Raw genomic sequence first — 23,433 nt, forward strand, 5'->3', positions numbered from 1 at the left:
ACTGTCTGATGCTGGTTGTGGATCATTTTAGGAGGCCATGGTGGGTGCAGAGGGTTTCATTTTTCTATGGAGAGCCTGTGGCTCCATTGGCCCTTCCAGGTGGGAACCCCGCCCCAGCATGGACTTGGACATTAACAGGATTTTTAGGGACACTTTTAGCTCTCAGCGTTTTCTGTCCCCACACCCTGTGGTGTTTGGTGCACACCGACACCCACAAAATGCCAACAATTAGCTTTTCTTTAAAGCCTGACCCCAACCCAGCAGCATCGGTTGGAATTTGGACACCTCAGCCCCTACCCTCTGCCTCCCCCTGTGTTGTTTTTTATCAACAACCTGTGGCACAGCCTGGCTTTTCCCCCTGATTTCTAACATTTTCTATGATCTAAACATTTCCATTCACTGATGCATGTAACCAGCCTCCCCCCAGGACTGTGCCAGTGCTGGGAGGACTGACCCCGGTTTGCCAACTGACAGACACCACCATGCCACCACCAATGGGCATAGTTCCTACCCCTGAAAGCAGCCAGTTGGGTTTGCTTGGCTGTGTTGGGTTATTCTGTGCGCATGTGGTTTGTGCCAGGCTCTGTGCCCTGCTTCTGCTGTTAGCCTAGCGCCGTTTCACCCCAAACCCCAGCAGCCAGAGCTGCTCCACGTTTCCTTTGTTTCCTCTGTTGTCTGTGTTACAGTCTCGGGATGGCAGGGAGGCTTGGGGGGACACACCAACTACCCCCCTGTCCACTAGCACTGTGGGAAGGGGGTTTGGCTGTGTACCGGTGGTATGGATGTGGTGGGGAAAAAGAGTTTTGGAGTGGAAAACATCTTCAAAGCTGAGGGGCCTGCGTCTTCCTGCCCAGCGCCTGGCCCTATTCCTACCTTTGGGAAGTTTTATGTGGTATTAAATCCGTTCGCTGCCATGAGCTGCGGCGTGGTGTCTGCAGCTGGGATGTGATTCGGCACTGCCAGCACCGGAGTGTGGCTGGGCAGGGAGTACCTGCAGGGTGGGTGATGGTGAGGGGTAAACAGGCACTGGGGGTGCTGGAATGGCCAGAGGAACGTGGCCCTGCCCATGGCATTGAGCCTGGCTCCAGCCCAGGCCTGGATTGTGGGTGTCCAATGCAGTACCTGGTGCAGTGCCCAGTGTCTGCAGTGCCCCATGTCCAGTGCAGCGCCCAGAACCATGCCCTAGGAACTGAGGCTCGGTGCTATGCTCCGTGCCCCGCGCAGTCCTCAGTGCAGTCCCGATGTATAGTACGCTCCCGGTTCCTAGTGCACTGCCCCAGTGCCCGGAGCAGTCCCAGTGTACCGCCCTGTGCCACGGTCCAGTGCACAGCGCCGGTGCCCGGCGCTCTCCCGCTCCCTCCCAGTCCGCCGCGAGGGGGCGCCACAGCGCTCTTCTGCAGCGCCAATTGGCACTGGTGGTCCCTCGGTTCTTTCCGGAGCTACTCGGACGAGAGGTGTGGTCCCGATCGTGGCCGGCAGCTGGGGAAGGGGCGGGGCCCGTGCGTCTTCGGGGAGGTTCGTTCCTCTCCGGCATCACTCGGGCATTTCCGGGGCGGGTTCGGGCCGTTCCGGGGGCGTTCGGGCCCTTTCCCAGGCTGCCGCCGGGCTGGGAAGCAGGAACGGGCAGGAGCGGAGCGGCGGCGGATGGGCCCGGAGAAGAGGTGGGCCGGGGCCGAGGGGCCAGGGCCGGGGGAGAGGGAGGCCAAGATGGGATGCAGACCCGGGTCCAGGGCTGGGTGGGCCGGCGCAGGGATCCGCGGTGAAGGGGCCAGCCTCAGCGGGAGGCGCCGTGGGGGCCCCGGCGGGAAGCTCTTCGCCGGGTCCCTGGACCGAGCCCCAGCTTCCTTCGCCGTGCTTGGCACCGGCACTGTCCTTGTCGCCTTCCTGTTGGTGTCAGGACAGAGTCACCTCCCCCCTGGGCCGTGCCACCCCTGGACTGGCCCTGGCCCCCCTCCCCTCAAAGTGCCAGGGCAGGTCCCCTGTGCCAGAGCTGTGTGGCTCCCGCTGCGGTGCCGGGACTGTCCCTGTCGCCTTCTTGTGCAGAGGCTGTGCCGCTCGACACCCCCCGGCTGTCTCTATGCCTGGCAGTGTCAGCATGGAGATTTCTATTCCATTACTCCTGCAGTAGTACTAGTGCAGAGACCCCTCACCCTTGGCAGGGTGCAGCCCCCACTGCTGGGGGTCTTGGGCACCCTGTCTGGGTGGCAGAGCCTGAGAAATGTGTCCTGTCAGGACTGCAGGGTCCCAGCCTATGCTGAGGGCTTGGCCCCACTGCTGTGCTCCTCTGCTCAGCTGCACCTCAATGGGTAATCAAACCTGGGGGTGAACATCTCTAAAATAAGGGCTATGGGGGCTGCAAAGAGCTGAAGTGGCACCAGCTCAGGACGCGTGGCTGCTTGTCTGGCTTCTATTTCCCCAGCAGCCCTTGGAGCCACTGGGGAACTGGCCCTGTGACTTTCTCTGTGAGAGCAGAGAATGGAGACAGCTGAGTAAATATAGCCTAAATCACTGCTTTCCTGGCCATTCCCCTGCCCTTCCCTAGCATGCAAAGGGCTGGTGTGTCCCCGAGGCTGGGCTGGCCTCTGCTCCAGTCATCGACTCTTCCATGATGTGGGAAAGTCCAAGCCACGGTTTGGTTTCTTTGGTGACTCTCTTTTCTGACGTGGGCAGATCCTGCTTCCATCTGCCCATGTGGTTTGCAGCGAGGCTTTGGTCCTCCTAAAGCTGATGGCTGCCCCAGACTCCCAGTTTTTAACTCGCTAGAACAAGGCTCCCAGCAGGCAGGAGAATCCTTTCTGCCCACAGCTGGGTCCCCCTGGACAAAAGCTCTGGACTGGAAGAGAAGCCACAGCTCAGATGGAATGTGGCGAGGAGCAGGATGGTTTGTGGAGCCAGTTTGGAGCCATGTCAGCACCAGCGCTGGGCTCTGAGTGCTGGGTGTGTTTACAATGAAAAGAGTATTTATAATATGGAGGGCTCTTAATTCCTCTGGGAATAGCTGGAGCCACAGCTTGGAGCTAAAGTAACTGAGTAATGGAAGATAAAAAGCAGAGAGAGGAAGGGGCAGTGGATTTCTTGGGTCGGAAGGTCTTGACTCTCCCAGCCAGAGCCTGGGTAGTGCTGGTCTGGTAACGTGGTTGCTTCTCACCTTGTTGCCTACTTCGTGTCCTTTTGCTGCACTGTGCAGGGCTGCTAACAAATTGTTATAAATCCCCAATCCCCCGGGAATGTGACTGTAAGCAGATAAATTAGCAAGAGCAGCTGGATTTATTGGTCCTTTCTTTCCATGTACTCGGTTTTAGAGCTGTCGTTTTTGAGGGAAGGAGCCAAAAATACAACTCCTGGATTTATTTCTGAGAAAAATCCTTAAACTCAGCCCCATGACTGCTCCTAAAATGGAAGCAATGTGTTCTTGCTGCATGGGGGTTGGTGTAAAGGGAGTTGGAGTGAAATGGTGCTGCTGTAGGTGCTTGCTCCATCTCTGCTTGAGTGCTGCCAATGTGAAAGACTTTGGCCAAGTGAAAGAGAGGAGGACAAAGCTCCTGGGGTGGGTGAGACAGGGCAGGCTTTAACTGAAGCAAAGAAAATGTCAGGAGAAGCCTCTGGACAGTATGAGAAGTCTTGGAGTAAATCTCATTGCTTGAGGCACTGTGACTGTCCAGCCTTGGAGGAGGCTGCTGAGACCTGACAGGTGAAGGAGGTGTCAGTGACACCAAGCAGGGGTTTGTGAAGCTCCTCGAGGTCCCTGCTGACCATAACATGTAATTCACTGGGGAAATTTTTCAGATACTCCTTCACATCCTTGGGCTTCACTGAATGAAGCAAAATATTAAATGAAACTCATGTCTCAGCAGTGAATGGTCCTTGTCCCCATCCAGGATGCTGCCACTGCTCTGGCTCTGCCAGGCAAGCATTTCCTGATAAGAGGTGAAGGTGGCATTGGCTGCCCCATGCCTCTGTGATGTGGTCACTCTCCGGACACCAAGCCCAGCCTCGCCACAGCTCTCCATGTAACTCACCTCCCCTGCTGCTCTTCCCCCTTTGGAGGGAAATACCAGCTGGCTTGGCAGTGCCATGGCCATCCCAGCCTGGCAGCAAGAGCCCCTGGCACAGCTCCAGCTCTGCCTGCTCCTCCAGATGCTTCCCTGGGGGGCAGCTCATGGAGCAGGTCCAGCTCTGCTTCCCGCCCACGCCAGCTCCCTGTGGGCTCCCCCAACTGCTTTGTGGCATTGCTACCTCCGCCGTGGCCTTGATGGTGCTTCAAGCCTTGTGCAGTCCTCACCCAGGCTCCTTGGCAGGGCTGGAAGGGAGCCAGCCCTGGGAACTGCCCTGGAGAGCAGGGACTCTGTGCTCTGCCCTGTCCCCATGTGCCCACCCTCCTGTGCTGCTCCATGGTTTGGGTGCTTGTGGGCATAGCGTGACCCATGGCATGCTTGGCACTGCCTAGTGGGTACCCCCTGGAGGAGGCAGGGGCAAGGTGGGCTGTGGGGGCTGGTTCATGGATGGGTTCCTGTCTGCTGCCCTGGCTCAGAGGTGATGTCACAGCTGCTGTCATGACAGGGTGCCAGGCTGGCAGGCGGTCACTGTGTTGCCCTCTTCACTCTGCCGAAGGAGATGTTTGCCCTCCCTACTTGACACCCCTTAGGGCAGCGTTTTGCAGCTCAGAGCTCAGCTTGGTGGGGTTCTGCTCGCTGAGAATCTGCTGGAACTTGAAGGGCTGCGTGCATTGCTGTCAACAGATTCTGCTAAATATTTTTCTGTGCTCTTTCACCTCACTGGAGGCAGAGCAGCACTTGGGCTTTCTCTGAGTCAAGCTGCACTTTGAACTGCCTTTGGAACTGGGTTAAAAAGTACAGGAACCACATTTAAAACGTTAAGATGTTTTTACTTATGTGCTGGGCACACACAAAAAGCCTGGTAATCTGCTTTTTGTTTCAAACTGATGTGTTAAACAAAGCGAGTATTGACAGCGGCCCATGAATTGCGGGATTGTCTCTGGGCAATCAGATAGATTTACCGAAGGTATTTCCATGTCTGACGCTTGGGATTTTCAGAACAGCCCCAGCAAGCGCTGGCCAGCACAGACACACGAGGCTTCTCTCCGAGAGCCGCAGCAAACCTGGAGCCTGGCCGAGCCCAAATCTTTTGGCAAGCTGCTTCTGCTCTCTTGCGCACGCAGAGCCCTGGCTCAGGGTGCTCCCAGCCGACAGGCTCCTGCCTGTCCCGGACTCTGCTTCCTGACCTCCCCTTCCCTCCCAGGAGCTGCTGGGGGCTTGTGAGTTCCTCTGGCTTGGGCCAGCGGCTGGCAGGGGCTTAGGACGCTCCTGACCCGCGGCTGCCGTCCCACACGCGCAGCTCAGCCTGGGGAGCTGTCTCCTGGCTTGGTGGCACACAGAGGACAAGTGTGGCCCTTGGAGCAGACAGCACCGGTGTCAGCCAGGTGGATTTGGGGTTCCTGGTGGGCTTCCCACCCCCAGTGCTGGGCACTCGATCACTGTGTGGGCTGAGCGTGCAGAAGGCAGGTGAGGCTGTGCCAGGGCCAGGCTGGCCCGAGGTTTGCTTTTTCACATGCCCAGTGCCCCTGGTGGCACGGAGCTGTGTCCCCAGTGCAGGGCAGAGGGTCGGAAGGCGCTGGTGGAGCCGTGTGGGGCAGCAGAAGCTGCAGGACCTGCTCCCTGGGCCAGGCTGCTCCCGGGCTCTGCGCTTCCCACCCTGCATGCAACTCTGATTTGAAAAGCCACGGAACGAGTTTGCCAGGGCTGAGCTTCAGCTGCCTTGGCTGCTCCAGCTTGTCAGAGGTGCCTGCAGTGGGGCTGGGATCTGCAGCTGGAAACAGGAGGTGCCTGCAGGGGAGCAGTGACCCTGCTGGGTCTGGGCTGCGCTGCCCTGGGGTGTGCCGTGGGGTCTCTGGGAGGAACGGCAGCCACCGGCGCCTCCCCCAGCGGGCAGCAGCCACTCTGGGCCCTGGTGCTGCCGATGCGGCTACACCAAACCCTGCGAGGCAGCGCTCAGAGGGTGAGGGGCAGGCAGCCAGCCTGGCCATAAATCCCTCTTTATGCTCTGGATTATGAAGTAATTTTTTCCTGGCTGGGGACAGTTGGCTTGGGGAATCGCAGGCTCTGCTGTGGGCACTGCTGTGACCTCTCTACAGCTGCTAGCCTAGCCTAGTGGGAGCTTGCACTGGGGCCATGCTGGGATGTGCTGCTTCTCCTGAAAACACTTCCAGGCCCCAGGGGCTCTGCATGAGTCCTGCAGCCTGGTGGTGCTCCTAGAGCTCCATAGCAGCTCTCCGGTGACCCAGATCAGTCTCAGTCCTGTGCCCTACCCACTAGAGTCTGGTTGCAAGTGTCCTACCTTCCCGAGGGCAGCTCCTGCTTGCTTGTGGCCAAGCTGGGATTCTTGCCTGAGCTTGGGCCCTGGCTGCTGTGTGGGCTTCATCTGCCATGGCTTCTTTGTGCCCTTTGTGTCATGGGAAGCAGCTGGCAGTGTGGTTCTGGGTTGGGGCAGTGAAACTGGCTCCTCTCGGGGCACTCACACCAACCCCAGGCTTTCTGGTAGCATGTGCAGGAGGAAAGAGGGGTTTGGAGCTGGTGGGAACGGTGCTATATTGCTGGCCTGGAAGGGCTATTTTGAAATGCTGCAGATCCCAGCATTGGTGCCTCTCCAGCGGTCGGAGCAGCCTTGGCACTGTGCCGTGACCCCGCTGGGAAGGATGCCCTGGCTGCCTCTGCCTCCTCTCCTCCCTCTGCAGAGGCTCCTGCAAAGTGCCTTCCTGCTCTCTAATAGTTTTCAGATGGGACTCGAGTTTGAGCTGCATTTGGTGGTTTCTGGGCCAAAACAGCTCAAGCCTTTGAGAGGATCTGCAGTGTTCCAGCAGACTTGGGGTGAGGCTGGAAGTCTGAGCTCTGGCTGCCCCAGTGTAGGTCTGGCCTTTTGCTTGGAGAACTGGGAGGACCGGGATTTGCCTGCAGGAGGTAGAGAACTGGCCTGTGCAGCCAGGAGGAGATGGGAAAGGAGGATATGGCTGGCTGGTGGGAATGACCCAGTCCAGCCATCCCCTCCCCAGCATATTCCAACCCAGGCTGGTGCTTTGGTGGATTTCTGGGCAGGGCAGGCTGTGCGTTCCTCAGCTCCTCGCCAAATAGCTGAAAGGCAGCAAGCAGCTCCAAGGAGACTCGTTTTAACTCCTCTCACCTCCATCTCTGCACAAAGAGCCTGTGCCTGCACTTGATGCTGCTGCTGCTTTTGAAAAGTTCAAAAATTTACTTTGCTCAGAGCCAGGCTTTGAAGTGCTGCCCTGCGGGAATGGCAAAGCATCTCCAAGGCCTCTCATTGAAAGCTTGGTTAACCTCCATCTGTGGGCAGCTACCTTCAGCAGATGCCTTTGTGGGGGATTGCACTGGGAAATGGGAAGGTGAACTGTGAAATTTAATTGATTGAACAAGAAAAAGGTTAAATCTGTTTGTTTTGCTCCTATTCAGGGCCTCCAGCTGGTGCTTGCAGGGTCACCCTTTTCTGTATGTGAAAGTTCCTGCATAAAGGCTGTTTTGTCCCACTTGTTGCCTTCTTGTTTGCATAAGTGCTGTGAGGAGGCTGAGCTGGAGAGGCAGGAGTGAAGCTCTTTGGGATGCAGGGCTGGGGCCTGGCCATGGCAGAGAGGAGCTGACATTCCTGCCCCAGCTGCTACCTCCTCTCAGGCTTTTGGGAGTAACTGGTGCTGGAGTGTCCTGGATGGATCCAGGGCTCAGCCTCAGCAGGTAGCAGGAGGGAAAGGAGTCCTGCCTTGCTCAGCTGCTCAGAATTTGGGTGGTGCTGTTTTGGGAGGCTGTGGGGTGCCTGCTGTGCACTGACAACTCCTCTGCTCTCTGCAGGTGCTGGGGAGGAAAACGAAGCTGCTCAGGGCAAGGAGCCCACTCTGCCTTTACCCTCTGGACTCCAAACCCCCTCCTTTCCTGGTGGAGCAGCCCCTGATCTCCTGTTTCCTCGCTGCATGCCCACTCACCAGTGCTGGATTATGTTTGTCTCCTTCTCCCTGTGCTCCATCATTTGGCTGAATCGTGGTTTCAAGCTAAGGAAAAGGGGCTGCACCTAAGCGTGCCAGGGACCCCCGACTGGGCTCCTGTGGGGCTGCTTCCCGCAGAGACTTTCAGACAGCTGATGGGGGAGAGCTGTCTCTGAGATCCCTCCTTTTCCACCCAAAACCTGCTGCTTCTCCCTCCAGAGCCCTGGTCCTCACAGAAATGGGCAGCACCGATGGGTTCCAGTACCGTGCGCTCTACCCCTATCGCAAGGAGCGCGAGGAGGACATCGACCTGCAGCCTGGGGACATCCTGGTGGTCAGCAAGGGGGCCCTGCAGGCCCTGGGCTTTAAAGATGGGGATGAGCAGACCCCCAATCAGATTGGGTGGATCCTGGGTGTCAACGAGCGGACCAAGCAGAAGGGAGACTTTCCTGGCACCTATGTGGAGTACGTGGGGCCTGTGAAGATCTCCGTCCCCTCCCACCGGCCCCGGGTGCAGAGACCTCTGCCCGCAACGCCCGGGGCCAGCGGGGGCCGGCTGCAGGAGGCCCTGGAGCAAGGTAAGCCCTGCTGGGTGCCCCTGGGAGAGCTCTGCTCCTGCCCTGTGACACATGGGGGATGTGGGTGGCTCTGGCTCACCCCCAGGCTGGAGGCCATGGGCTCAGGCGTGCTCCTGGCTGACTGCTCTCTGCACGTTGTTCCTCCAGCTGCTCAGCAGAGCTGCTTGGGGCGTGCCTTGGCCCACTCCCCCCCTCCCCAGGATCTTTCTCCCTTTCTGGCCTGTGACCAGCCAGGATCCTCATGTTTCTTGGTCCCCCTCCCTGCTTCCCTGAGGGCTTTGCTTCACTCTCTCCCTTTCCGAGTAAGTTCTGACCTCTCCCAACCACCTCCCTGCCTGTGCCTCTGGAGTGCCTGGGGCACTGCTCCCTGCCAAGAGTCACTCAGCCCTGCTGAGACACACAATTACTTGTCTCTGGGCAAGAGGAGAAAAGTCAGGGTCTAAAAGAGTACTTTTGAGAACCGGAGCTAATTGCTTGTCTGTTGGGCACCCGTCCTTGCTGTGGATCACGGGGCTCAGGCTGGGGCTGGGCAGCCACTCTCAGGCAGGGCAGGGGCCATCCTGCACCTGCGGCTGCCTCCCAGCTGGCACTGGGCTTGGCACAGACCTGCTCCAGGAGCTGGAAGAGCTGCTGTGCCGCAGTGCTGCCCCTAGAGCTGTGGCAGCTGCCCTCATTTGTGTTCTTTTGCTCCCAGGCACATAAATCTGGGCTCGGCAGCCCTTGGGTGCCCTGAGATGGCAAACAGGGCTGATAGCCACAGCTGGCCTGCCCGTGCCTTGCAGAAGACCTCGTGCTGGTGCCCATGGGTCAGCAGCAGGAGCTGGAGGGCATCCAGCACACTCCGAGCTGGCAGTTCTGTGCCCTCCCTGTCCCACTCTGCCTGGGAGCTGCAGTCACCCCAACAGATGCTTCTAGCTGCATGAAACATCTCTGGGGTCTTGAGGAGTGGGAGGGAGCCCCTGTCTCTGAAACCAGGGTGGTGGGGCTGGTGCAGCTCCCTGCAGCTGCCTCCTGTGCTGGGAGCCAGAGGGGCGGCCCCAGGAAACATCTCCAGAGGGTGGAATGGGGCCAGGCGCGTTTGGGTTGGCAGCAGAGCTGCTGACCTGAGTCATCCCCTCACAACTGCCTTTCCAAGAAAGCTCCTCCTGGGACATGCTCTGTGGTGGAAGTGCTGGCCCTGCCTGCATCCAACCCTGCGCTCCCTCGGGGGCTGTATTTATGCCTTCGCAGGCTCTCTCCTTCTCTTCTCAAGCTGGGTTTGGTCACAGCTGCTGTTTTGAGGCAGAGGGCGCTGGAATGTGGAGGAAACGTGCCAGGGCTCCTGACACACAGGAGAGATGTGGCTGGGAAAGAGCCCAAAAGCCAGCCTGCCCGAGGGTGGAGCAGGGCACACGAGGGGGTGCCAGCCCTGTGCCTGTCCCCAATGGGTGCATTCCCACAGCCAGAGCCTGCAGCATGTCATTTCCAGTGCCCGTGGCCGTCTCCCTGCCAGGCTGCTGATGGGAAACATTTTTGCAGCAGGGAAGCTGTGCTGAGGCCAAGCCTGTGGGGTGCAGCCGGGAGGTGCAGGGATGTGTCCTGCCTGCCTCATGAAGCTCTCAGCTGCTGCTTCCCGGCTCCTGCTCTCGGCCGCTCGGGCTTCCTGGGCTCGCCGGTGTCACGCACGGGACAGGGGCAGCGCCAGGGCCGTCGGCCGGCCCGGGGAACAGGGGTGGACCCGCGGAGCGCCGGGGCCTCGTGCCCGCTGCCGCTGGATTTACGAGCTGCCGGTGCTTGCCTTCCGCCGCCAGCGCCAGCGGAAAATGCGGCCGGGAAGCATTTCCGTAGCGCCCCGGCCGTGCTGTGAGCAGCCTTGTTCATGGCAGCCTGCAGAGCCGCCGAGCTGCTGGCCCCGGCGCAGCTACAGGCAAGCTGCTGCCTGCTGAAGCAGCACATTCCCGGCCGGGACACGTGGGCAGCGCCAGTGTTTGCTCTGCTTTCAGCCCTTCCCAAGGGTCAGGCTCGGAGCTGCCAGCCTGGCAGCTCGCCCGCAGTCTCTCCACCCCAACCAGGGTGCCCAGGGGCAATCTCTAGTGGGGGATTGCCCCCACCCCAGCAGCACAAGCCCTTGCAGGACTGCCGGGTGCCTGCCCTGCTTGCTCCCCTGTGCTGGCAGGAGCTGCTTTGCCTCTCTGTGGGCTGCGGGTGCAGCAGGCCTGGCCGGGTGCAGTCTCAGCTGGCTGAGCCCTGCGGTGAGACCACCGCAGGCAAGCTGGGGTCAGAGCCCTGACAGCAGAGCTGTTGCACAAGGGGCAGCAGCCTCTTGTCTCTGTGTCCCCACATGCTGGGTGTCCTTGCTGATCCTGGGCTGCCCAAGGCCTGCCTGGGGCTGCTGACCGGCCCACAGGAGCCTCCTGCACCAGCTGGTGCTCAGCTGGAGGCAAGGAAGGTCCTGGTGCTGCTCATCCTTCGTCAGATTTCCCACTGGCAGCTGCCCTGCCAGGCCTGTGTGCCTTGACCCCAGTGTGTGTCACCCCTTGAGCACAGGGGAAGGGGTCACCAGAGCCAGGACCTTGAGATCTTCTGGAACTTATCCTGAAGGTATGACCCCCCCTAGGACTGAGGGCACCTCAGTCCCATGCCATGGGCTATCTGTGCCCAGTAGCAGCTTGCAGAGGCTGTGGGCTCACAGGGAAGTGGAGCACGGGCTGTTTTCCTGGGACAGGAATGTGCTGACACAGCATTCTCTGTTCCATGACGTGTGGGAATCTCAGGGCCCTGCTTCCCCCCAGCCCCACACAGCCCCTCTGCTGGGCAGGGCCCAAACCTGGCCTGAGCTCCATGAGCTCTGAGAACTCCATACTGCCTGTCTGGGGTGCCACAGCCCCAGGGGGACAGGCTCTGTCTCCTGGGCTTCTAGGGAGCTGTAGGGATCCCACTGTGCACAGCCCATCAGGGGTCAGAGCAAGGCTGGGCTCAGCCGTGATGGTTTCTGGGCCAGCTCATAGGTTGCTCACAGCCTCTGTGCCACCTTTGTGTCAAGCCAGGGATTTCCTCAGAGTTGGGAGCAGCTGCCCTGGTGCAGCTCCACTGCAGAGCATCTGCTGGGGGTGACCTCCTTCTCTCCTTCCCTCCTACTCCCTCAGGGTCTCCTCTCCTGGACTTGCAGGAGCAGTTCAGCCCCCCTGAGATTGCACCACCGTTGCTGGTGAAGCTGGTGGAAGCTATTGAGAAGAAAGGTAAGGGAAGATGCTGAGCTCTGAGGGGCTGACACCCCCAAAACCCCCCAGTGAGAGCAGAGTGGGGAGGCAGCTGTAAAGGCTGTTGGCATTGAACTGAACTCCATGGGACATGCAGGGGACAGCTGCCTGCAGAAGGGGAGGTCCCCCTGCCCCTCTCTGGCTTAAGCCACTGCTCCCCAGAGCTGGGCTTGGCCCCGCTGCAGCCCAGAGGGAGGGTGCTGAGTCTGCACACAGGACACCTACACACCCCAGTGGGGTGCTTTGGGAAGTGTTTCCATTCCAGATTTGTGCCATGGAGGGGCCATGGGGCCGCAGAACTGAGCGTCCTGGGGGCAAAGGGGGCCACAAGAGGTCAGCTTGGGCACCATTCAGGGTGGGTTAGCAGTGCTGCAGGCATGGGGCTGCCAGGCTGGCATCAAAAGGGTGCACCCACAGGTGGCAGGAGGGCTGGAGCTAACAGCAGCACCTGGCTTTGGCAGGGCTGGAGAGTGAGATGCTGTACAGGACATCTGGCTGTGAGCTGCGGCAGGCGCTCAGAACTGGTAAGGACTGGCGGGGCCAGGACAGGACGGGACTGGGACAGAGCCAGCAGCCACCCAGCCAGGCTGGCCCTGGCAGCTCCTGCCCTCCTGGCACTCTGCCCATGGGGCTGTGCCGCCCCAGGCCCGTCCCCAGCCTGCAAGGGTGGATGGGGCAGGGGGGGCTGTGGTGAAGGGCGAGGTGCTCGCCACGTGGAGCCTCCCAGGCCAGCAAGGGACCCTCTCTGCTTGTTTCCTGCTGTCTCTTTGGGGCCTGTGTGCTGTCCCCACAGCCCATACCTGGGATGGAATGGGGTGGGATGGGATAGGGTGGGATGGGGTGGGACAGTTTGAGGGAGACCTCCCAGCTGGACTCAGCATGGCACTGTTCAGTCTGTGCTTGCTTCTGACCGCAGCAGGGAAGGAAATCACTCACCCTGGCCATGCATGCCCAGAAGTCCTGTGGCAGAGCTCAGGGCAAAGGCTGTGGGCACCCAAAATGGCCTTGATCCCCTGCCTGGGGTCCCAGAGCTGACTTATTTCTAGGGTGCATGGGGGCACCTCCAGGCTTCCTCTGTCACGTGGGCTGCTTGGCTGCCTGAGGGCTGCTGTGCCCCATCACAGCTGCCTGGGTGGTGTGCCATGGGTGCTGGCAGCACTGGAGTTGCCACTGGGTGCCCAGTGCTGTGCCCATCACCCATGGGAGCTGTGTGCCCTGGCAGATTGGACCTTGGGTGACCTGGAGCCCTTCGATGTGCACTCCCTGGGCGAAGCACTGCGAGGTTACCTGCAGGACCTGCCCTCCCCCGTGGTGCCAGTGTCGGTGCATGGAGATGTCCTTCGTGTCCTGCAGGGTAAGAGCTGCCCCTGGCCAGGCTTGGGAACCGGTGGCTGGGTGGCACAGACACGTTTGGGCACCCCTCGTGGGGTCTGCTGCTGGCATCACTCCTGGGCTGTGGGGCAGCCAGAGCTGATAGGCAGTGCTGCTGTCCCAGCCCTGCGCCCTGCTCTGTCCCCAGAGGTCTCCCAGCCCGAGAACTGCCGGCAGCAGCTGCTGCTGGCCCTGGAGTCACCTGCAGTGCCGCTGCAGAACTCTCTCACCCTGCAGTTCCTGCTGCGGCATCTGGGGAAGGTATCGCAGCAGGCAGAGAGCAACAGCCTCCACCCTCGGGCCCTGGCAGAGATCTTCGGTCCTCTGCTCCTGCGGCTGCCTGGTACCAGGTACGTGAGGCCGCAGGGCTCCAGCCAGGCACCAGCTGCTGTGCCCTGCCGGGGTGAGGAGCCTGGCCCCTGACAGCAGTGCTGCCCACAGCCCCTGCCCACTGCACCGGGGACCAACCTGCTGCCAGCCCAGGGAGCTGGGAGTCAGAGCCAGGGCAGAGCTTCGGTGTCAGCCTGAGATGAGGCAGCTGGGTTGGACCAGCTTACCCTGGCTGCCCCTTTGCCTGGGGGGGATGTGGGAGCAGTGCCAAGTTCCTCCTACAGCCGCTGGATCCTCTCACCCCGCAGCCCAGAGCTGAGCCCTGACTTCTCTGTGCTGTTCCTGGAGATGCTTCTGCAGACAAAGGAGATGGAGCAGGAGCAGTTGCCTCCAGGTACTGAGGTGCCCCTTCCTTGGGTCTGGAGGTGGTGGGTGTGGGTGTGGAATCTCTGCCCCTGTGAGCAGTTCCTGACGGCATTTCTGCAGCCCTGCCATGCCTGGAGGCTGGCCCAGGCTGTTCATTCTAGATGTGCCTGGAGCAGCTCCTGGCAGCCTGACAACCAAAGGTGTTTCCTGGGGTAGTCACTGCAAGGAAGAGGACTTGGTGCTCCAAGGGATTGCCTGTGGGGGGCTGGGACTTGGGCTCACCCTGCTTCACCCTCCTTCTCCCTCCTTCTCTTGCAGCCTTGCCTCCCAAACCGCCCAAGCCGAAGCCGTGTGCCAGCCTGGCCAACGGGAGCAGCATGCCCCTGCAGGATGCCGAGTGGTACTGGGGGGACATTTCCCGGTAAGGAGGGGACAGGAGGCTGCTGGCCCTGGTGCTCTGTCCATGGAATTACCCAGAGGAGCTCTGCCTGTGCCCCCCAGGCTGTGACAGTTGTGTTCCTCATAGGGAGGAAGTGAACGAGAAGCTCCGGGACACGCCGGATGGCACCTTCCTGGTGCGCGACGCCTCCAGCAAGATCCAGGGGGAGTACACACTGACGCTCAGGTGGGCATGAGGAGCCCCCACAATTCCTGGCTGCCTGGGTACCTGTCTGCCAGGCTGGGGTGGGGTGCTGCGGGGTGCTGAGTGCCCTCTCCTCTGCCTGCCCACTGCAGGAAGGGAGGCAACAACAAGCTGATCAAGATCTTTCACCGCGAGGGCAAATATGGCTTCTCGGAGCCCCTCACCTTTGGTTCTGTCGTGGAGCTCATCACCCACTACCGGCACGAGTCACTGGCACAGTACAATGCCAAGCTGGACACCAGGCTGCTCTACCCCATCTCGAAGTACCAGCAGGTGAGGGCTGTGCCTCAGGGCCGTGGCTGTCACACAGCCTGAGCCAGGGGCGTTCATCTCTGGCCTTGACTGGGAGCAGTCTCCCACCCTTCCCCCTGGGGATAGCAGGCACCCTGCAGGGCTGGGGTCTTGTGTGGGACCAGCTGCCTGGCTTGGGGGGCTGCTGTGGGGCAGGAGCAGGTCTTGATTGAGGCTGTGTTCATGGCAGGACCAAGTGGTGAAAGAGGACAGCGTGGAGGCTGTCGGGGAGCAGCTGAAGGTCTATCACCAGCAGTACCAGGACAAGAGCTGGGAGTACGACCTGCTGTACGAGGAGTACACACGCACGTCCCAGGTACAGGGCACCAGTGGGCCCTGGGCATGGGGGGCTGCACCACTGTGCCCAGAGGAGACCAGAAACCAGGCACCCTCTGCCCCATTTGTCTTCTCCTGGGCTTCAGAGGGTTCCCCAGAGAATAGGCTTCCAAGAGGGGGATGTGTTGGCTGCAGCAAGGACAGCTCCGTTTTGGGAGGGGGAAGGAGGGGATATGAATGAGCAGAGACCTGCCCAGCCCTCCCCCTCCCTCAGCTCTCCTCTCCCTTCCCAGGAGCTGCAGATGAAGAGGACAGCAATCGAGGCCTTCAACGAGACCATCAAGATCTTCGAGGAGCAGTGCCAGACGCAGGAGAAGTGCAGCAAGGAGTACATTGAGCGCTTCCGGCGTGAGGGCAATGAGAAGGAGGTGCAGCGGTGAGCACAGGGGTGGTGGCCACCTCCCCTGGATGGAGATGAGCCTTGGGGGCTGGGAGGATCATCCTGTCCCAGCACAGGGCCCGGGCCTGTGTAGTCCTTGTCTCCAGCAGCCTGCCATGGGCCACAGCTGGCAGGAGGCCTCCTCCTCCCCCACTCTGTCTCACAGCCTAATCCCCCCTGCTTTGCCCCAGGATCCTGATGAACTCGGAGAAGCTGAAGTCTCGCATCACAGAGATCCACGACAGCAAGATGAAGCTGGAGCAGGACCTGAAGAAGCAAGCCTCAGAGAACAGGGAGATCGACAAACGCATGAACAGCCTCAAGCCAGACCTGATGCAGCTACGCAAGCTGCGGGACCAGTACTTGGTGTATGTGGAGGGGGCCCCTGCTGCCCCCCAGCCTGGCCTGCAGCCACCCAGCTGGCTCCCCTGGGGTGCTGGGGCTGGCTGAACTGACTCCTGGGCTGCTGGGTGGAGGAGCCTGCGGCATTCGGCTCCTGGGCATGGCAGTGCCTCAGAGGGGACAGCTGCTGCCCTCTGCTGATGGCTGTGCCAGTGGTACCCAGCCCGGGCTGGCATGGTGCCTGCCATGAGCTCAGCTTCTCCAGGGGTGTTGGTTGACAGCTGGCTTAATGTGAGCCAGCAGTGTGCCCAGGTGGCCAAGAAGGCCAAGAGCATCCTAGCTTGATCAGCAATAATGGGGCCAGCAGGAGTGGGAAAGTGATTGTACCCCAGAGCAGCTGAGGGACCTGGGGGTGTTCAGCCTGGGGGAAAGGAGGCTGAGGGGAGACCTCATTGCTCTCTACAGCTCCCTGAGGGGAGGCTGGAGCCAGATGGGGGTTGGTCCTCCCAAGGAACAAGTGATCGGACTGGAAGAGCAGCCAGGGGAGGTTTAGGTTGGACATTGGGAAAAGTTTCTTCCCTGCAAGGGTTGTCCCCTCTGGACCAGGCTGCCCAGGGCACTGATGGAACCCCCATCCCTAGATGCATTTAAGGACCTGCAGATGTGGTGCTGAGGTTTAGTGGTGAGCTGGCAGTGCTGGGTTAATGGTTGGACTGTGGGATCTGAAAGGCCTTTTCTAACCCAGATGACTCTCTGATTGGTTCCCCAGGTGGCTGACCCAGAAGGGTGCTCGGCAGAAGAAAATCAACGAGTGGCTGGGCATCAAGAATGAGACAGAAGAGTGAGTTGACCTGCGGGTGTGGGGGGCTCTGGGGGCACAGCCCAAAGAGGGAGACTCCAACCAGAGAGAGGGGAGAGATTTGTTATGCTGAGTGTGGTGAGAGCCTGGCCCAGCTTGCCTAGAGAGGGAGCTGCTCCATCCCTGGCACCATCCCAGGTCATTTTTTTTGGGACTCTGAGCAACCTGCTCTCGTTGGGAATGTCCCTGCTGACTGCAGAGGGGTTGGACTGGAGGAGCTTAAGGATCCCTTCCCATCCAAACCAGTCTGGGATCCTGCAAGGACAACTTCCCTGGTGGGAGGGGTGGCAGCAACCAGCAGTGGGAGGGGAGGTGGAGGTGCCACACACCCATGGCAAGAGGCTCTGAGCATGCCTGTGCCCGCCTGCAGCCAGTACTCCATGATGGATGATGAGGAGGAGCTGCCCCACCACGAGGAGCGGACCTGGTATGTGGGGAAGATCAACAGGCTGCAGGCTGAGGAGATGCTGTGCGGCAAGCGGGACGGCACCTTCCTGATCCGTGAGAGCAGCCAGAAGGGTTGCTACGCCTGCTCCGTGGTGTGAGTGTGCCAGTGCTGCCCCTCTGCTGCCCACTGTCCCAGACTGCTGCCCTCTGTCTGGGCCTGCTGCCCACGGCCCCTCTCCCCTGGGCACTGAGGGCTGCTGGAGGCATCAGGTGACAGCCTGGGCCTGCCTCAGCTCTCTCCTCCTGATGGAGCCAGGTGCCTCTCGGGGCTGCTTTGGTGCCACCTGGTAGTGCCCTGCTGACCCTGTGCCCGCAGGCTCCTGGCCTGGCACTGAGCCCCTGCTGTCTTGTGCCCTCAGGGTGGATGGTGACACCAAGCACTGCGTCATCTACAAGACGGCCACTGGCTACGGCTTTGCTGAGCCCTACAACCTCTACGCCTCCCTCAAGGACCTGGTCTTGCACTACAAGCACACATCCCTGGTGCAGCACAACGACTCCCTCAATGTCACCCTGGCACACCCGGTCCGCTCCCAGCCACCAGCCAGATGAGCAGCCCTGCCCAGCACAACAGCTGCCTTCAGCTTCTCCCCAGGGCACTGCTTTCTGGCTCTGGACTCTTGCACCCTGTATAGTTGAGTCTCTGTGCTCCTGCCCCTCCAGAGCCTCTGAGATGTCTGTGACTGTTCCTGATGTCCCTGTCAGTCAGTAGCTGAGAACCTGTGTTGGCTGATGGGACACACACACAAAGAGCTGGGCTGTTGATTCCCAGTGGGCTCCAGCCTCCAGGAGGTGGGATCCAGCTGTGATTGGATTACTGGGGGTGAGCACAGCCCCCTCCCCTTCCCTGATGACCAGGTCAGGTCCTCTCCTTGCTGGCTGGTCACCCCCTTGGCACCGCTACAGAGCTACCTTCCAAGCTCCTTGGCACTGTTATGTTGTCCCTGCCCAGCCAAGCAGCCACGACCCATGAGCTCCCTGCCTAGGTGCCGGAGGAAGAGGCTCCCTGTGCCCTCCACTCCCACTTGCCCTGGTGACCTTGCAGCAGTGGCTGGTAGGAGGGGTGCTGCTCCCCCATGCAGAGACTCAGTTAGGAAGGAGACTTCACCCTCCCTGGGGCCTCTCTGCTAAGGGCTCCGTTCCCTGCCGTGCCCAACCTCACCCTGCTGTTCCCTGGTGCCACCTCTGAGCATTGCTGCCTGGGGAGAGAGGATCCAGTTAGTAAGGAATCCTCACCTTGGTCATGCCAGCTAAGCTGTGAACTCTGTGCTGGTGCCTATTGCTTTTCTCGGTAGGGCCCATGGTGGTGGCACCATCTGGGTGGTGGCACAGCCAGCGGCAGCTCTGTCAATGTGGTTCCTCTGCTCAGCTCATTCCCAGCACTGCTGTTTGCTGGCTGCCCACTCCCACACTGGGCAGCAGCTGGCCAGACTGGTACAGACTCAGGTCCCACCAGCTGAAGCAGGAGGGGACTGGAGGCAGCTGCACACCACAAGCCCCACATGAAATGAAGGAGCTGCCTGCGGCAAGAGGCTGCTGGGCCAGGGGCCTCAGTGCACAGAGGTGGGGGTGCGTGATACGGAGCTGTGCAGAGCTCTGATCCTGGGCACTGGATGGGGCTGGGCAGGGACAGCTGTGGGCTGCAGCACTCCCCCTTAGGGCTGCCTGGCACTTGCTGTGTATTGAGTTCAGAGGGTGACAGAAGTGGCTGGACCTGGGCTGAGAGCTGAGGCCATGGTGGTGTTTACTTCCCTGGGTTCTCCTGTGCCTGCCTGGCTGAAGCAAGCAGCAGCTGCCCTTTGGGTCTGCAGGAGGCTCTTTCCTTCTGCAGGCTGCATCCCCAGCCCAGGCTGGTGGGTGCTGGGACTTGGCTGCTGCTTTTGTGGTGACCTAGCCTGGGCCAGAGCTCCAGGGTGATGTGTGCTCACTGTCTGCATTCTGTCCTCCAGCAGGGACCAAGCTGTCCCTCCCCTGGCCAGCTCTGCTCCTCACCTCGATCCAGGCTGCTCCCCAGATCCATTTGGAGCTGGGGGTGCTGGAGCAAAGGCCTCACTCCCTGCTGCTGTGGCAGCTCTGGCACTCGGCTGTGCAGGCCCTGCCCCCTGTGCCCTTTCCAGGCCCTGGCGTTTGGCTCTGGGTTGTTGATGTTTGGTGCTCTGGGGATGGGGGGCAGTGGTGCCACCTCTGACCCACAGCTTGGTACCCACGTGGCATGGGTGGGGCAGGCGATGGGGGAGCTGGGGAGTGCACAGCCTGGGAGAGGCCACACTTGGCTTTGGGGATCACTCTGGAAGAGCTGTTGGATAACTAAGGGAATACTTTGAGTTGGGCAGGGAGGCCCAGTGCTCATAGACCTCTGCAGAGGCTTCTTGGGGTCTGGGGGAGGGCTGGGGGGACCGTGCCAACACCCTAAAGTTTTCTGCCAGGCTCATGCACCACTCACAGTGGCACATTTTCAGCCTAGGGGCTCTACTGGTCCTGTGTTGCCCCTGTGCTGCCAGCCCATCCCTGCACCATGGGGCAGGCTCCAGGAGTTGAGATCCTCCTGTTGCTCCCCCCACAGGGTCCACATCCCCCCAGCACCCCACCAGTGTGAGCTTTGGGCTGGTCCTGCTTGGGGTGGGGGCCAAGTACCTGGGAGAGTCTCAGCTTCAAGTCCTCTCCTGCTGCTGCTGTGCCTGGTGCTCAGCCCAGCCCTGCTGGCCGGCAAATTCCAGCTTCTCTTGACACTGTTTTTTTATACTTTTGGCTGAATTTCTGCTCTTCCTCCCCTATGCTGCCCCTTGCCCAGCCACAACCTCTTCTTCCCCAGGAGCATGAGCACAAGGGTTCCTGCTCAGCGCTCTGCACGTTTCAGCACTGCGTCGCTGCCGCGCAGCACCCATGGCGGTGACGCCCCCGGCCCTGACCCGCCCCTGCGGGGCTCTGCTCGCGATTTGTGTACAACGAGGAGGAAAATGTTCCACTCACCCCTCGCGGGGCTGCCTTTCCCTGACGGTGCTTGGCTCGGCTCCCTGACCGCAGCGGTCCCCTCCTTGCCTGGCATCAGGCTCTAGTTGTGATTTGTCCTTCGGTGTTTCTGCTCCTGCTCCTCATGCCGCCGCCTGCAGCCTTCAAGTCTCTGGGCTGTGCTTTGCTGCTTGTGTCCCCTCCCTGTGTCCCCCAAACCCATCCACACACCCTCCTCCCAGGCTGCTTCTGCTCCCAAGGGGTACAGCTTGGCTCCTGTCCCACCTCGGGGGTCCCCTTTGTGCCCCCCGCGAAAGCTCCGCTGCTCCGGTGGTGCTCGGAGGGGCCGCGGCGGCGGCGGGAGCGCCCCGGAGGCTTTGGTTCCGTTATAGATTTTGCAATAATCGATAAGCTGCCACCTGAGCTGTTTCCCCACCCCGGCAGTTCGCTCCCCCTACTCTTTCTGTCGGTGTTTACTGATGTACGCTCCCAGTATCGGTCCCCGTGCCAGGAGGTTGGTTTTTGTACGGTACTTCGGAAAACCACAAAAAAAATAGGAAAGAAAGAAATAAACAAATTTCCTGAGGGGCTGGAGCCTGCTGCCGGCGCGGCGGGGGCGGGAGGCCGTTGGGGCTCTGCAGCAGTTCCTGGGCTGGGTGCAGGATGTGACCAAGTGCTGAGCTGTGCCAGGACTGAGCTCCCCAGGGGCGTGCGGGGGCCAACCCTGGGCTCGGCAGCTGGACAGGTGAGGAAGTGGCAGCCGAGCCCGGGGGGAGCTCTGCCCGGAAATGGCGACTGTAAAGCGGGGGGGAGGTACGAAGCTCCCCCTCGCTTGGCCCCAGAAATGAGGCCGAGAGCAGTACCCCCCTGCCCGCCCTCAGAGCTGCCAGCGTGGGGGTGCCCACACCTGCAGCCAGCCGCGGGGGGCTCTGTGGGGGCCCTGTGGACTGTGGCAGGGTCTGGCACTGAGCCACCCCCTGCCTCTTCGGGAGATGCAAGCGTGGGCTGCCTGGCGTTGGGTTTCTGTCCCCAGCGTGTCACAACTCGCAGGGAAACAGGAGGCAGCGGTGGGGCTGTGACCCCAGCGCCCCAGTATAGGACAGCAAGGACAGGGCGGCAAAAGCCGGGCAGCCTGGGCTGAGTCAGCAGCTGGCGTCACCCGAGGGGCGGTGGCGCAGGGCAGGAAGGGTGCAGCCTGGCTTTAAAAGTCCTTGCAGGGACAAGCTTCTCTCCATACTGGCCCCATGGCCCCTGCGGTGTCACTGGCCGTCCTGGCACTGGTGGCCCTCCTGGCTCCAGGGCTTGGTGTGGCCTTGCCTGGCTGTGACTACCCAGCCCACCTGTGGTGCAGCTCCTGGGAGATCGCCGTCGCCTGCCAGGTCAGAGCTGCTGGTGCCAGGGCTGTCCTGGCCACCCACCTGCCTGTGCTGGCAGCCCACGCAGGGCAGAGCCACCTGGCACATGGGCACATGCCCTGCCAAACCGGCACATGTGGGGCTGGGCACCTGCCTGGGGAGGAGCGCTGGGGTGTATGGGGATGGTGTTGGGCATGGCGCAGCCACGGTACCCGGGGCAGGCTCCGAGCATCCCTATGGCACAGGCTGGCACATCGTGGGGATGCTCGGAGCCTTCCCCATGCCACACTGGCACCATAGCACTCCTCAGTATCCCTAGGGAAGTGCTGTGCTGCAGCTGGACCCTGACCCCGACCCTTCCCCGCTGGCATTTCTGCTTTTTCAGCACAAAACTTGGCTCCTTCTGCTCGGAACGTCCCCGGACGGTGACACTGCTACCATGGCAGCTCCAGAGCACCCTGTGAGCCCTGCAGGGTGCAGCCACCACTGGGCAGTGGGTGCTGGGCTGTGCCCACAACCAGGCACATGCCAGCTCTTCTTGGTGCTTTTTTCCCTGAAATATTTTGGGGAAGTTCCTGTGGAAAGCCCCAGGGCTGTGCACTGACAGCAGGATCCTGCATCTGCAGCTGCTTTCAGTTCCTCCAAGCCCTGCCTAGCCTCATTACCTTCCTGCCTCACATCCAGGAGCTTTGCCCCATCGCATGCAAATGTGGCAGGGGGGGCTGCAGCTGTAACTCTCCCCCCACACACATACCCCAAAACCCTTCTGCATGCAGGTTGAGAGCCACTGTGCCAACCTCTTGCGCCCGGCAGCCCCCCCGGTGGAGCTGACCCTGTTCTATGAGAGCCTGTGCCCAGCGTGCCGTTGGTTCCTGGTCCAGCAGCTCTTCACCACCTGGCTACTGCTGCCTGCTGAGGCCCTGAGCATCACCCTGGTGCCCTATGGCAATGCCGAGGTAGGAGCCAGCCCAGCTCAGTGCCGTGGGCGCTCGCCCAGTGCCAGCCCCTCTCAGACTGATTGTTCCCGCAGGAGAGGAACGTGAGTGGGAAGTGGCAGTTCCAGTGCCAGCATGGCCCAGAGGAATGCTTGGGCAACATGATTGAGGTGCTGGTGACGGTCTCCATCCCCATGGTGCAAGCACAGTGGCAGGGTGAGGGTAGCCTCTCACCACCCACCCATCCTTGTAGACCTGCCTGATGCATGAGGCGAAGAACTTCAGCAGCTACTTCCCTGTCATCTTCTGCTTGGAGTCAGGCAGCTCCGTCACCAAGAACCTGGAGGCCGTACGTCCTCCCTCCCCATCCCTTGTCCTCCTGACCTCCGTGTGTCCCCCTGACCTCCTTCTGTCCCCCCTCCTCTCCTGGCAGTGCCTACAGGTCTATGCCCCTCAGCTGGACAGCGGCCGCATCGCCGCCTGCGTGCAGGGGGACACAGGGGCGGCCCTGATGCACCACAACGCCCAACTGACACAGGCGCTCGACCCCCCACACCAATATGTGCCCTGGGTCGTCATCAATGGGGTACGGCATGGTGGGAGGGGTGTGGGGGACCGGAAGGGCCAGGGCACCACAGGGACCCCCTGGGCAGCATCTCTCCTCCATGCAGAAGCACACGGATGAACTGCAGGAGCAGGCCCAGGCTTCACTGCTGGGGCTGATCTGTCGCCTCTACCAGGTGGGCAGAGGGGCCGGAGGGCACTGGTGGGGCCGGAGGGCACCTCCCTGTCCCCACCTGGGCTCTACCGGCCGTTCTCTGGCAGGGAGAGAAACCCGAAGCCTGTGGGGCTTCGGGGGCCCCAAAGGCTCCGTTTCACTGCAGACACTGAGGGACGGCGTGGGACCACCAAGTGAACAGCGAATAAAATTATGTTTTTAGCAAAAAAAAATAGCGGCTCCCGTGCGGTGTCTTGGGGGGCGCGGGAGGAGAGCGCCCGGCGCCCTGCCCC

General features: G+C 61.0%; 2 protein-coding genes across 2 annotated transcripts; both read left to right on the top strand.

Moving 5' to 3' along the window:
* Nucleotides 1–8,234: 8,234 nt before the first annotated feature.
* PIK3R2 (phosphoinositide-3-kinase regulatory subunit 2) lies at nucleotides 8,235–17,801 on the top strand. The gene is made up of 15 exons (XM_054396021.1): nucleotides 8,235–8,580; nucleotides 11,706–11,798; nucleotides 12,281–12,343; nucleotides 13,042–13,173; nucleotides 13,339–13,540; nucleotides 13,829–13,914; nucleotides 14,205–14,307; nucleotides 14,413–14,511; nucleotides 14,622–14,802; nucleotides 15,011–15,136; nucleotides 15,390–15,532; nucleotides 15,727–15,903; nucleotides 16,647–16,718; nucleotides 17,107–17,277; nucleotides 17,543–17,801. Exons 1-15 carry the CDS (start codon nucleotides 8,241–8,243, stop codon nucleotides 17,733–17,735), a joined length of 2,181 nt encoding a protein of 726 aa, XP_054251996.1. The 5' UTR covers nucleotides 8,235–8,240; the 3' UTR covers nucleotides 17,736–17,801.
* Nucleotides 17,802–21,376: 3,575 nt separating this feature from the next.
* On the top strand, nucleotides 21,377–23,320 carry IFI30 (IFI30 lysosomal thiol reductase). The gene is made up of 7 exons (XM_054396295.1): nucleotides 21,377–21,511; nucleotides 22,264–22,443; nucleotides 22,518–22,592; nucleotides 22,676–22,771; nucleotides 22,856–23,008; nucleotides 23,094–23,162; nucleotides 23,248–23,320. Exons 1-7 carry the CDS (start codon nucleotides 21,377–21,379, stop codon nucleotides 23,311–23,313), a joined length of 774 nt encoding a protein of 257 aa, XP_054252270.1. The 3' UTR covers nucleotides 23,314–23,320.
* Nucleotides 23,321–23,433: the final 113 nt, after the last annotated feature.

Source organism: Indicator indicator, chromosome 36, assembly GCF_027791375.1.
Source record: "Indicator indicator isolate 239-I01 chromosome 36, UM_Iind_1.1, whole genome shotgun sequence".
Classification (NCBI taxonomy): Eukaryota; Metazoa; Chordata; class Aves; order Piciformes; family Indicatoridae; genus Indicator; species Indicator indicator.

What these genes read in the sequence shown, in the direction of transcription:
- PIK3R2 (XM_054396021.1), top strand. Translation starts at nt 8,241, where the DNA reads ATGGGCAGCACCGATGGGTTCCAGTACCGTGCGCTCTACCCCTATCGC. An exon ending in GCAGGAGGCCCTGGAGCAAG is followed by an intron (nt 8,581 to 11,705) that starts GTAAGCCCTGCT and finishes CTACTCCCTCAG; the next exon opens with GGTCTCCTCTCCTGGACTTG. An exon ending in CCATCTCGAAGTACCAGCAG is followed by an intron (nt 14,803 to 15,010) that starts GTGAGGGCTGTG and finishes TGTTCATGGCAG; the next exon opens with GACCAAGTGGTGAAAGAGGA.
- IFI30 (XM_054396295.1), top strand. Translation starts at nt 21,377, where the DNA reads ATGGCCCCTGCGGTGTCACTGGCCGTCCTGGCACTGGTGGCCCTCCTG. An exon ending in CCTGGGTCGTCATCAATGGG is followed by an intron (nt 23,009 to 23,093) that starts GTACGGCATGGT and finishes TCCTCCATGCAG; the next exon opens with AAGCACACGGATGAACTGCA. An exon ending in TGATCTGTCGCCTCTACCAG is followed by an intron (nt 23,163 to 23,247) that starts GTGGGCAGAGGG and finishes GTTCTCTGGCAG; the next exon opens with GGAGAGAAACCCGAAGCCTG.